The sequence below is a fragment of the Suncus etruscus genome, chromosome 12, assembly GCF_024139225.1.
Source record: "Suncus etruscus isolate mSunEtr1 chromosome 12, mSunEtr1.pri.cur, whole genome shotgun sequence".
Taxonomy (NCBI): domain Eukaryota; kingdom Metazoa; phylum Chordata; class Mammalia; order Eulipotyphla; family Soricidae; genus Suncus; species Suncus etruscus.
The window spans coordinates 22,138,316-22,151,617 of record NC_064859.1 but is presented as its reverse complement, the minus strand read 5'-3'; the positions used below and the strand labels follow the sequence as shown (position 1 = coordinate 22,151,617).

At 52.3% G+C, this 13,302-nt stretch overlaps 1 protein-coding gene across 2 annotated transcripts in view; it reads right to left on the bottom strand.

The window, feature by feature from the left end:
* Positions 1–7,436: 7,436 nt before the first annotated feature.
* Positions 7,437–13,302, bottom strand: part of SFXN5 (sideroflexin 5) — a 129,664-nt gene continuing 123,798 nt past the window's right edge. For both annotated transcript variants that reach the window (XM_049785084.1, XM_049785086.1), the window contains one exon: positions 7,437–9,715. In XM_049785084.1, the coding sequence (XP_049641041.1) occupies positions 9,638–9,715 (78 nt within the window). In that variant the 3' untranslated portion in view covers positions 7,437–9,637. The remainder of the gene's footprint in view (positions 9,716–13,302) is intronic.

Genomic DNA, 13,302 nt, shown 5'->3' with positions numbered 1-13,302 from the left:
TCTGCTTATCACACAAGTTTTCTTTCAAAGAGAAAGCTGCATTCCTAACAGTTAACTCTCCTTCCCCATGCCCTTTACACATCATCCCCTTCTTCTTTCTCATGTGCTCCCACCCCTCTTTGACTTCTGTACCTCCCTCTCTTGATTCTGAAGATAGTCATCAACACAGTGACTACAGCTCAACCACTGACCACAAATCGACCACAGTGACCAGGCCTCCCTATGGTCCAATTTTACCCCTTATCTCTGGCTCCCCCTACACCCCATTTTTCTGACCCTTTTCTTTGTGGCTCCCCTAGCTTTATTCTGCTACCCTTGACTCAGACCCTGCTTATTTCTCTGAGCTCAGCCCACTACCTATGACTTGCAGCCTTGATCTAGGCCTTGCTTTCCCTATACCTCTGCCTGGGATTCACTCCCATGTTCTGGGCTGGGCTTCGCTTCCTCAGGCCTCCCCTCCAACTGACCTCTGCTGAGTTGCCCAGTCAAAATCTTCCACACTCCTCAGCTTCTTCACAGGCTGACTCACTGTCAGACCTATTTCTAAGAGCATCCACCACACCACAGGAAGCAGCAAAAGCCTCCTTATCTCTCAGGAAACCATTGTGGGGGCTCATAGTGAGGCAGGCATGATGAGATCTGAGTGAATGTCAAGATGGGACCTCCCCACGGCAATGTCAAGGCATGGATTCTCTTCTTCCACAGTCCATAGAAGGCTGTCACCCTTGCCAAGCCTCCACTTATTTCCCTGCCTTGGCCTCCCCTCTGTACCTCCTGACCCACTATGACTGAGTCTCCATCAGGTCAGCCTGGTCCAGGGTGAGCAGAACCCTGCTCTGTGCCTTCACTTAATGCTCTTTTCAGTGCCTGAAAGGTCGCAGAACTGGACGGAGGGTGAAGTCTCCAGAGGGAGGTCAAAGGCCCAACCTGAAGCATTACAGGGGTTCTCTGGGAGAAGCCCAGAGGCTGGGACTGTCAGCTACTCACTTGGATCCCATCAGTGCTAGAAACCAAAGGGCCTTTGTCTCATCCAAGTGCCCTACATTCCCCCCAACCCCCAGTCAGCTAAGTGTGTTCCTCACATCTAGAGAAACTCACCCCCACCCCCCACACTAACCCTGCTGCTGGGCCAGTGGGATAGGCTTTGGGGAACCAGTGGGGTGAGGGGGAGAAAAGGAAGCATCCCCGGGCTCTGGTGGGTACAGAGGACTGGGGAAGCTCTTCCTCAAGATTCGCTGTTGGTGGGGGAGGGGTTGCAGGAGGATCCCAGCAGAGCACACCCTGTCATCCAGAGAAAGGGCTGGAAAGGACCCAAGGAACCTGCCAATCTTCCAAGGCCAGGCCTGTGTGGGGCGGGGCGGGAGTCCCCGTTTCCCTCCCATCCCTCCCCATGTTGTGCCTCTCCCTGCAGACGGTAAATATTGGTGTTGTGACTTCATTAATAAAGGCTTCTGTGAGCCTGAAAAACATGGAATCAGGATGAACTATTTTCTGAGCTGCGGGCTTGCCAGGTTTGCTAATTTGGGAGTTTTTGGGCCCTCTCCAGGGAACAAACCAAAGAGTCTCTCGAAGAGACACAGATGCAGCCGGGAAGGGGAAAAGAAGCCGGAGAAGGATGCTCCCTTCCCTCTCCCACTGAGAGGGGCCTCAGGATAGGCCACTAGAAGCTGTTGGGCCCCAGCCTTCCCCATGGGAACCTGGCTGGTCATTTCCCATCACTGGTGGGTCCCCAGAACCTGCCATGTGGCAGAAGATAAAGTATTGCTGAGCACCTGTGAGAAACCCACGTAGCACCTGGTTGGTGTAGGAGTGCAGAAGAGCAGATCTTAACTCTCCTGGCTTGAGTCCAGGACCTGCCGGCCACGGACCATCTTCAGCATCTTTTTGCCCTTGTAGCTTGAAGGCCCTTGGGGTGCTTCTCCCCACGCCCAGCCCCTGCAGCAGCCTGGCTCACATCTCCCTACTTGGTGACACCACCATCTATCTCCTCACTGGTGTTGTGGTCGGTGACTTCCCTGGGGTCTTGCCGGACCCATGCCAAGTGAGCTGGGCTTCAGCCCAGGAGGCAGCCAGTCCTGGGCCCCACCAGCTTCTCTTGGAACCCCTACTCCAGGGTAGCTATGCTGGGGGGTGGGAGGGGGGCGGCCAGCAGGCTGAGCTGTGCAGGCCCAGCCAGCTTTCCTGTCAGACGAGCGCTGCCAATGCGGAGCCAGACATCGGGAACAGGTTTAACCAATTACCCGGGCGCCCCATCTGCTGTCTGGGGTGTGTGAGGGTGAGTGCATGTGAGGGTGTCTGGGAGGATCTAGGAGGGGTGTGTGTGTGTGTGTGTGTGTGTGTGTGTGTGTGTGTGGTGGGTGTGACTGTGTGTGTGTGTCAGCAGTGCCTGTGGACCCAGGTTGGCTCCATGTCCCATTTGTCAAAGGCTGTGACTCCTCAGTTCATGGTCTTCCTGTCTCCCCATCACCTGGGGTCTCCTTGGATAAGCAATCCACCCATCACCCCACCCTCCTGTTCCCTACTCTCCCCAACACCACCTGCTCTCAGAGCTTATCAGAGCCCAGAATTGCGCCTTCTCTATAATCTTACATTCAGATGTGCTTTCCTCTCCACCGCTCCTTCCCGTTCACTCACTTGCCTTCCTCCACATCCCTGCTCCGACCTCACAGCTGCTCTGTTCTCTCTCCCCATGGCCCTGTGTCCCACTGTTCTTTAAACTGCTTGTCTGTCTGACACAATCGAAGGTGAACCTGAACCCCTGATCTGTCTCCTGTCTGCCCTTGTGGCTGAGCATGTGGAGACATACCAGGCGAATGTGCTGGTTGGTGGTAGGGACAGAGAATGGAGAGAGTGGAGAGAAGAATGGAGAACAGCTGAAGGAAACCAGCCTTTCACCCTCCACCCTGCTCCCCCAACCCCCCATGGCCTGCATCCATTCAGCTGCTCCACCAGCCTCTTGCTACTACTGTGACACTCTGGCCAAAGTTTTCTTCAGACCACCGTGGAACTTTACTCCTGGACGGTTCTTCCTCTTCCCTGCCTTTACAGTCTCTTTGACAATTCTTTGAGTTACAACAAGAATCTTTTTCCTAAAGGGAAAAGCCCTGCACTAGGTTGTAGCCATTGTCCCCCATTTCTCTACCCAACTTGCTACCAAATCGCTCCTTTCTTTTACTTTCTTTTTGATGCAAACTCAGATCAAACTCAGGGCCTCCCATGTTCAGGGCAAGCAAGTCCTCTACTGCTAAGCTACAAATCCAGCCTGCTCACAGCCTCATTTCTTTGATGAGTTCTCTCCACTGTTCCTCAGGCTATGTCTAATGACTTAGCCTATGGGACACTGGCTTTTGTCTCTGCTGAGATCATTCTCTCGAAGCTTTCCAGGAGACATATCTTGGCCTTCCTTTGTCTGTCTCTCGTCACCTCTCAGATTCTATTACATTCAGGGATAATCCTTCCTGTTGGAAGCATTCTCTTTGTACATCCTGTCATCTTCCTCTTGCCTCTTGCACCTGTTTTCTAGGTCTGCCACAAGTGCCACAGACTGGATGGCTGGAACAACAGTCCCAATGGCTGGAAGTTCACGTGTCAGCAGGATTTGTTTCTTGAAGTCTCTGTCTTGGCTCAGTTGGCTGCTTCATATTCACAGGGGGTGCTCTCCCTGTCTCTGCATCTAAACCTCTTCTTTTTGGGTGGGGAGGGAGCAGGGCAGGATTTGTGTCACATCAGGGACTATATCTATCTCTGTGCTCAGGAGTAACCCCAACCAGGGCTTGGGGTACCAGATACAATGCTGAGGAGCAATCCTTGGTAAGCTGTGTGCAAAGCAAGGGACTAAGCCCCTGCCCTTTCTCTTTAGTCCCCTTCAAAATCCTCTTCTTATGAAAACATTAGTCAGAGTGGGCTGGGACCTAAACTAATGACCTCACTGACATTAATCACCTCTCCAAAGTCCCTGTGTTCAGTCACATACTGAGAGAGGAACCTGGGGGTTATGGCTTCAGCATATGAATTTGCTGTTTTACAGCCACCCTTGGCACCGTGCTATTGGAGTAACTGATAGGGGATGGGGCTTCTGGCTATGTGGTTAGGGGGTCACACCTGGCAGGCTCAGGGGCCATATGGTATGCAGATTATAAAACCTGAATTGGCCACATGCAAGACAGACACCCTACCTACTGTACTATCTGTCAGGCCCCATAGAATATGAATTTGGGGTAACAGAAGTGAGATAAAAATGCTTTTCTATGGCAGGGTCTCCTTCCTCACCTCCTGTCTCTGCCCAGGTAGCAGGGCCTCCTGTCTCCCTGCTCAGACTTCCCTGAGTGATTCCTCTGTTGCTTCTCTTGTCAAAGCTGCATGGCCATCACAGGCCCACCTACAACTCCAGTACCTCTTGCCTGAGCTCACACCCACTGGCTATTGCCATCTTGGCTTGTTTTTTTTTTTTCCCCAGGAACCTCTAAGAATTCTGGACACAGAATGCACCCCCCTTTTGCAAATCCAAAGTTGCACTCCTGTAGTTGAACTTCTCTTTAGTTGGAAGAGACCAATGTCTTCCCTCACCCATGCCAAGAAACCCAGGGCTGTCCTGGAATCCTCTTGGCCACTGTCATCCCAGGAGCTAAGCTGTCCTCAATGTTTTTACTTCCTTCCCAGCTTCCCTAGGCTTGTGTCCTCTGCAGCCCCTGAGCTGATCTCCCTCGGTTTGCTTCTGTGCACTGGGCCTTCCCCTGCATTGCAGGATGAACTCACTTCCCCGCTGAGAGCAGAGATCCTGCTGTGGTTCCTACCTAAGTTCAGCAGCTGTTGGTTTATACCCTCCTAGAGCCTATCCCTGCTCAATCCTACAGCCCTGAGCTTCTTCACTCACCCCCTGCCATGAATGGCATTTCCCTCACAAGTGGAGTGGCAGAGTGGGGCATCTTGTTTCCATTCCTTCCTCACTGGAGTTGCTTTGGGTCTTCAAGTAGCTCCCTGGCTGTCCAACTCTTCACTTCTCTTCCTCCCAGTGTGTGGTATGGGGGCTCCTTCACTTCCTCCTTACCTCTTTCCTCTTATCCACAGGACCAGGGCTTGGGTTGAGAGAGACCCCAGATGACCAATCCAGTTGAAGTTTCCCTGTTGAGAAAGAACCAGGCTTGCAGCCTTGGGCATAGCTGTCCTGGAGTGAGAGTATGACTTTGGGAGAGATCTAGGGACCAGGAACGGTTTTAGCTCTTACACTTGTGGTTGAGAATGCCCCTCTTTGGGGGCTCCTCAGTGACCACGGGATGCTCCCTTCTGAAAAGGAGGCCAGGATCCACGGGCTTTGAGAGAGTCCGATCACTGTCTCACCCCAAAGTGTTCTAACTCTTCTAAACCCCTGAAGAAGCAGGGGCAGGAAGGGAGGGGGAGTGGATCTGGGGACCAGTGGGTGGAACTGGAGGGCTGGAAGGCAACATTCCGGAGTGTCAGTGATCTGGGCTGGACAGGAGCTGAGCCCCCAATCCAGCTAAAAACAACAAACAACTCCCGGGACGGATTTGTGTCTGTGCGGAGAGTGAAGGATTTCCGCTGGCGCTGATCGGGGGCTGTGGTTGGGGGACTCTTAGCAAAGATATTCCCTAGAGAACAGAAGCTCCTGCCCCAGAGGCACCAGTTGGAGAACAGCTCCTCCCCCATCTCCACTAGAAGGTGCAACACCCAGGAGAGGGGCCAGGAGCCTCTGACACAGGGAGGCCTTAAAAGAGGGTCTGGGTGTTCCCTACCTCCATTCTGCAGGGCTGTTCATCGAGAGAGGTGGCTGTGTCTTGTTTTGCTTTGTGACCATACCTGGTGGTGCTCATGGGCTAACCCCAGCTGTGAGCCCAGACAGTGCGAGGGATTGAACCTGGATCTCCTGCGTGCAAAGTATCTACTCTAGCCCTACCATTGACTTTTGATTCTTCAGGACTCACAGGCTCTGCCAGAGAAAGCCCCAGACTAAGGAGGTGTGGAAATAAAGGGGGTTCAGGCTGGGTCCAGTTGGGGTGGAATGTGGTTCACCTGTACCTGACAGCTTCTCTCTGCATAGGAGCACCCCCACTCTCCACCCCTAATCACTGCTGATGTAGAAGCTGTTGGAAAGTCATAGAGAACGGGGCAGGTGGGAACTCAAGGGGACTGCCTGGAGGAGAGGGCAGAGCTCACAGGAAGCACAGAGGCAGGGCTGAGGGCCAGGGCTAGCAGGGCATTTGCAGTGCACACCAGGAATGGCCTCCCCACCCTAATTTTCTAAGAGAGAAGCTCCCAGAATTCCTTCTCTCAAGGCAGTTGAATTGGGTCCTATTGAACTCTCAGCAGCTATTCTTGATGGCGAACCTATGGCACGCGTGCCAGTGGTGACACACAAAGGCCTTGCAGCTGGACAGCGGGAAAGGGTCTGCAATTAAGATATTTGATGCAAGGGGCCAGAGAGATAGCATGGAGATAAAGTATTTGCCTTGCAAGTAGAAGGGCGGTGGTTCGAATCCTGGCATCCCATATGGTCCCCCGAGCCTGCCAGGAGTGATTTCTGAGTGTAGAGCCAGGAACAACCCCTGAGTGCTGCCGGGTGTGACCCAAAAACCAAAAACCAATAAAAAAAAAGATATGCGGTGCAGTGGGAGGCAAGTATGCTGGTGTCTGCTTTGCAGCACATCTGGCAACAGGGCCTGACTGGCCATTGGGAGGACTGGGCATTATGCGTCAGTTTGGGCACTCAGGCTCAAAAAGGTTAGCCATCACTGTAAGGATTTTATTTGGTTTCTGGGGTCACACATAGCAGTGCTGGCTCTGTGCTCAGAAGCAACCCAGGAGGTGCTCTGTGGACTATACATGATGCTGAGGATTTGAATTGGGATCAGGTGCCTTAACCCCTGGACAATCTCTCTGGTCACAGGAAAAAACATTATTTAGGGGCCGGGCGGTGGCGCTGGAGGTAAGGTGCCTGCCTTACCTGCGCTAGCCTAGGAGACGGACCGCGGTTCGATCCCCCGGCGTCCCATATGGTCCCCCAAGCCAGGAGCGACTTCTGAGCGCATAGCCAGGAGTAACCCCTGAGCGTTACCGGGTGTGGCCCAAAAACCAAAAAAAAAAAAAAAAAAAAAAGAAAAAACATTATTTAAAAAATATGTCTTTGTTTTGTTCTTGGATCACATCTGGCTCTGTGCTTAGGGACCATTCCTTATGGTGTTCAGGAGACTGTATGAGGTGCTAGGGATCGAAGCTATGTGCAAAGCAAGTGTACTTGCTATGCTATCTCACTGGCCCCAAGAGAGTGTCAGTTCACCTATTGACCCAGCTTTCTGCCCTCATTGGCTCTTCTCTCCTTTCTCTTCAGGTCCCCCTGAGTCTTATCCATGAGGTGCACAGTGTCCTTAAGAGTCTTCCATTTTCATGGTCTCTACTCCCAACTCAACTCACAAAGCCACATCTTGATGCTTTACATCCATCATTTATTACCCACAGTGCATTAGTATTACGTAAATCACAGAGATGGAGACTTTTCTGAGGTTAAAAGGACACCACAAAGCCCTCTGGTGTGGAACCTATGCAGACTCCCCTGGGCCCTTCCTGCTCTCTCTGGGGTCCTTTGTTTTTGGTCCTCATTGGTTTCCCCAGTAGAGACTCAGCCAGAAGACCAGGCAACTCTGGAAGAAAGTGGATTCAGGCCTGGGTCCCCCACCCCCTCTATGAACTCCAGCAGTTGGCCCAGACCTTCACAATCTTACCTGGAAATGGGGACATCACTGAGCCTGAGTGGTGTGTCTGCAGCTCTATGGGACCAGACCAGCCTTACCCCAATTAGCTTCTCTAACCCCTATAGAGTGGCAGGCAGGCGCCGCTAGAGTTTGTCCTCACTGACACTTGCTCACGTACCCTGGCATGGATGGGGCCTTTGCCCCTTTGGAAGTCTCCTTAACTCACCTCTATTTCTATTAGGGACATCAAATAAGAGCTAACAAGATGCTGAGGGTAGGGTGGGGGTCACAGACCCTCCCCACCTCTGCCAGGCTTCTCCAGGGTGGGGAGTGGGGCTGGGCTCAGTAGTTTTCACCCCAAAGTAAAGTGCACAGGTATGTGACCTGGGAAAGGAGGAGTAGGGTAAACTCGGAGTGGAGGGGACCCAGCCCCCAACTTTTCAGAGCACCCTGACAAACCCTCCTTACATTATAAAGGGATTGCCTCATAAAGTTTCTGTCACTCCCTGCTGGGCTCTGCTTCCTTCTTTCATTCCTGATGGGCAGGGGTAAGGGTAGGAGATCCTCCTGGGAGTACCCTGTAGAGCTCACCCAGGGGGTAGGGGGATCACCTGGGTCACTGGGGCTCTGAGCACTCCTTCCATGAGAGATGAATCCCTCCAGGAGACAGACAGACAGACACTCAGGTCCAGTGGAGAGCCTCCACCTTCAAAACGCCCCAATCTGGCCATGGCCAAATACTGCTGCTGCACATGGGAACCAGAAGAATCCAGAGCCAGGCTGTCAGGCCCACTGACTGTTCCCACAGGGCTGTCTTGACCCCAGCCCACTGTTCTACTGTTCCCCAGTCCACTGTTCCCAGCCCACTGGGATGACCAGCATTGAGTGAAGTTGAGTGGGACAGGTGAAGGAAGAGCAGCTAGGAGCTTCTGGGTCCAGCTCCCCAGTTCTGGGCACAGAGCTCAGCCCCAGGGAGGGACTCAGTGCATCCATGTCACACAGCCTGTGTGGGGAACTGGATTCCTGTTCCTGTGTTGAGGAGCCCCTGTGTTGTCCCATGTGGGGCTATATCCCTTCTGCTTCCCAGATGCCACTTCCAGATGGGCTTCTCTTCCTCCTCTTCTGGGGACACATGGCCTATGTGCTCACAGGGTCCATTCTGTCCAGCAAAGACCATTCTTCCTATAGAATATGGAAACCTCCATTCTCAGCAAACATGATTTCCTTTTGGAGTTTTCTGCTTGGAGAGCAGATCTTTTCAGGGGCGTCAGATCAAACAGGATTGCATGCAGGATGCCCCCAGTCCCACACACGGCTGTGCTTCTTGATAAGGGACTTGCTCTTCGAATGGGGTGTGAATTAAGGCCAGCCATGCTCAGAGCCAGCTGCCATAGAATCTTCAGACACCTCCAGTGCTCCAATTCCCAGGCCACCTCCAAAGGGCTTAGTCACAGCTGGGTCATCCTGTGAAGAACAGCCACCACCCCACCCCTTGTCTCCCCTCCTGGTCCAGGAACCCCAGGGAGCCCCAGGAACATCTGAACCCAACCCGGCCACTGCCACATCAGGGCACCACAGCCACGTCTCAGACGTGCTTCTGATAAAAAAATAAAAATAAAAAAGAAACCAAAGTATAAAAGAATGCTAGTTCTACCCTGTGAGCACTCTACAGGTTTTCAGCTTTCCAAGTAATTGTGCTGAGGAGAGGTCTGACCACCCCAGGTAAGGCCCAGAAATGCATTTGATTATTATTTTTGTCTAGGAAACACGCCAGAAGTCCTCTCCCTTATGTTAACTTGTGAATAGGTTAGTTTCCCTACCCCTGCAGTCAGTGGCCCCAGGAAGCCCGGAGGTGTCTGCTCCTAGCTTCCCATGGGTGCAGCCCAGGAGACTCTTGCCTCATCCCTGCTTGATCCCTGGGCCGCTGCCACCACTCACAGCCCCTTGTTGTAAACCACGGTCCGACTGCTGGTGGCCCGGGCGATCTCAGGCTCTAACTGGGATGTTTCAATCTGTGGAGAGAGCGGGGGCAGAGGAGAGGTGAGTCGTGGTGGGGACAACCCTCCTGCTCACAGTCAATGTGTCACCTGCTGATCCATCCTGACACGGCTTCTCCCTGTCACAGGTCTGAGGTCTTCCTGTCACAGTCCATCCATGTGGGTGGGGTGATGCCTCTATGTGCTGGATTCTGAGTTCTGCAACTCCCTCATCAACAAGGACTTCGTCTATCTATACCCTAGACAGTAACCACGCAGGACTTCACTGGACTCCTTCATTCCACACCCTGTACTCCGGGTCCCCGGAGTCTTGTCTCACCATCCATGCTCAAAGCACAGGGACCTCAGGCCCCATCAATTCTGTCCACTTCCTCCCTCCAACTGGGATCTAGGGGTCAACCCTTAGTGCCTCTCTCATACAGGTACCCACAGCCCTCTGCCTTCACTGAAACTGACCATCACAGACACAATGTGGATCCCTGGCACAGACTTTGGCCAGATGTCACTGTAAGAGGCCACAAGCCTCTCCAGAGATAGCCAAGTGGCTGATCAGTGCCCTCCCTTCGCCACAGCTTCCCTGTACTCCCAGTCCATTTATCCTGAGCATGCCAGAGACTTCCAGACCAGAAGGCATGCAAAGCTCCCTATCATCACATTTACAACCTACCTGGGCTCATACCAGCCCCTTCCCCTGTCGTAGCAATCTCTCTCCAGGTAGGGCATATCTAACCTCTGTGGGGCTATATCCCTTCTACTTTCTAGATGCCACTTACAGATGGGCATTCTCTTCCACCTCTTCTGTGTAAGGCCTCAAGTGAGATGAAATTCCGACTCAACTTTCTAGCCAGCTCAGGAGTCTGGTCTCTCCCAACATGCAACAAGTTTCTTTAAGACACTATGTTATACATGCCCCTGTCAACTCCTCCTCACCTTGCACTGGTTTTTCTCTATGGTTTTAAAAGACAGCTCAGGTAACATGGTTATAATCTCAAAGTTTATGGTCTTGATGTGATGCAGTAGCTGTGCCCAAGGGGCAGGAGAGAGTTTCTATGGGGTTTATGTGCTCATGGGGACAACTTTAGTTCTGTCCCACACCAGCAGAAGCAATCCCTGGTCACAGAATCAGGATTAACTCCTGAGCACTCTCATAGGTATGGTTCACGAACCACTTTCTCTCCCCAAAAAATCCCCCAAAGTTATTGTACCCCCTAGCACCCAAGTGCCTCACTGTCCTTGTATCACCAGAGTTCACACTTTTATTCTTCTCCTTTTCTCTCCCTCTGCTTGTTCATGAGTTCCGAAATCCAAGGCTGAGGGTTTGTCACCCTTCTAACCTGCCACTCCCTTGTTTCATCTCTCTGAAGTCCACAGATGAGAAATCACCTGTATTTGTCCTCCTTTAGTCTTAGTTCACTTAACAGGATGCCCTCTAATCTGTCTATACTACATGCTCACATCTTTTCTTAGAGCTGTGTAGTATTCCTTTATCCCACTGTCTTTCCCAGCAGTAAAGTCATACTCTGTTCTCACTCCACCAAAAGAATCTTTCCCCTCAGGCTATTGATGTCCTTCTTTGTGACATCTATCAGATCCATAAAGCTACTCCATCTTTTCCCAGCATACCTTGTGTGACCCTGTGACTCCTCCCCGAATTTACATGTAACTACCTGCAAGACCCGCCTATTCCTGGGAGGGGTATTAGGAAGGTTAGAATAGGCCTTTGACTGAAGGGATTAGGGCCTTTGCCAGCACGGAGAGGTAAGAGGAGGAAACATGGATGGAAAAGGCTAAGACGCAGGGCGAGCTAAGGATAGCATGCGTAAATGGTTAAGATTGACCACACATGTGGTGGATAGGGCATGAATAAAGCTGATACTTCCTGAAGCCTGCTTGTGAGTGAGATTTCTACCCGCCGCTTTCCTGGACCCAGATACCCGACGGCTGAAGGGGTTGCAGAGCCACGTGGCCTGGGATGGCAGAAAAAGGCACCTCTATGTGTCTACCACCATCCAAGTCCATCCTAAGGGCTGTAATTCTACATGGCCCCTTTCCTGATGACACCTGCCTCTGTGGAGTCTTCAGATCTTGGAGCTACAGGCCACAGCTGCCTCATAGAAAGGTTGTTGAATCCAACAGGTCTCAGATAGAGATAAACCCACCCCTGGTTCTGCCCCAAGCAGGCTCCACATGACTCTCTAGAATCTCGATGGATTTTGGCATCTCTTTCCTTCCCTCCTGTCCTGTCTCATCACTCCAATCCATCCTCCCTTTTTTTTATTATTGGGAAGGAAATCACTTTCCTTCCTCCCTTTTTTTTATTATTGGGGGGGGCATACCAAGAGACACTCAGGGGTTACTCCTGACTCTGCACTCAGAGGCAAGCTCCTGGCAAGCTTGGGGGACCATATGAGTTGCCAGGGATTGAAACCGGGTTGGCCATGTGCAAGGCAAACACCCTACCTGCTATACTATTGCTCCGGCCCCTTATACCTTATAATGGCTTTCTCCATCACTGACTCCTCTCCAGGCTCCTTCATTGTCCCTCCTTCAGCTGGGTATGTCACAGCTCTGGGAACACTCCCAGTTCTTATGATAGCACATGCTGGATCACCTGAGTTTTGTGGGGTTTTCAGTACCTTTTGGTTGGTTTCTTTGGAGTCTACCTCAAGCTATCTTCAATGAAAAACTTCCTGGTTCTCCACTCAAGGATCACTCCTGGTGGGGCTCGGGAGAATCTAGGGAGTGCCAGAGTCTGAACTAGAGGCAGCCTCGTGTAAGCATGATATCCATTGCACCATCTCTCCAGCCCAGGGTTTTCATTTTGTGCAATGCTGGGGATCCAAGTTTCATACATATAAGGCAGGTGCTTTACTACACCACTGGCTTGGAGCTGACCCCCCCTCTTTCCAACTCTGAGGTGTGTGATCACTCATTTCCATAGCAGGTCACTGGCCCAATTGGGTGGACCTTAAGGAATATAGTGGGTGTACAGAACTGTCGAGCACCCCAGAGGAAAGGAAAGGGTAAGAGGCACTGGGCAGAGGTGTCCTGTAGGTTCCACAGCAGCCCAGATGTTAGTCTGCAATTCTAGGCAGCTGGTTGTGAGGGGCAGCTGCCAGGAGGAGCAAGTAGCCAGATATAACCTGGGGGGTGGGGTGGGGGGGACTCCAGGCGCCTTGCTTTTCAGCTCCACTGATCTTGCTTCCTGGCACCTGCTGGGTGTCAAAGCAAGGGCAAGCTGGAGAGTGGGGAGAAGGTACCAGAGACAGACCTCACCCTCACAGACCCCAGGGCTGCCCAGTTGAACATCACAAGGACAGACAAAGGGAAACTGGACATGGAAGAGTGTTGGGGTCTGGTGAGAACCTAGAAGTGGGAACATACTTCTGCTATGGTCCTGGGTCCCTAATACTCATGCTGAAGCTACTCAAGAAGGCCAAAGAGACCAGAGCAAGATTCAGGGCTCCAGACTCCTCCCCACCCCCTCTTCTCAAACCACCTCCTTCCTCCCCGCCCCTGCGGCCTCCAAGCCCCCTCCACCCTACTGTTCCCTTCGTCCCTATGCCGCCACTGACACAATACACAGCGCCCACGCTTAAAAA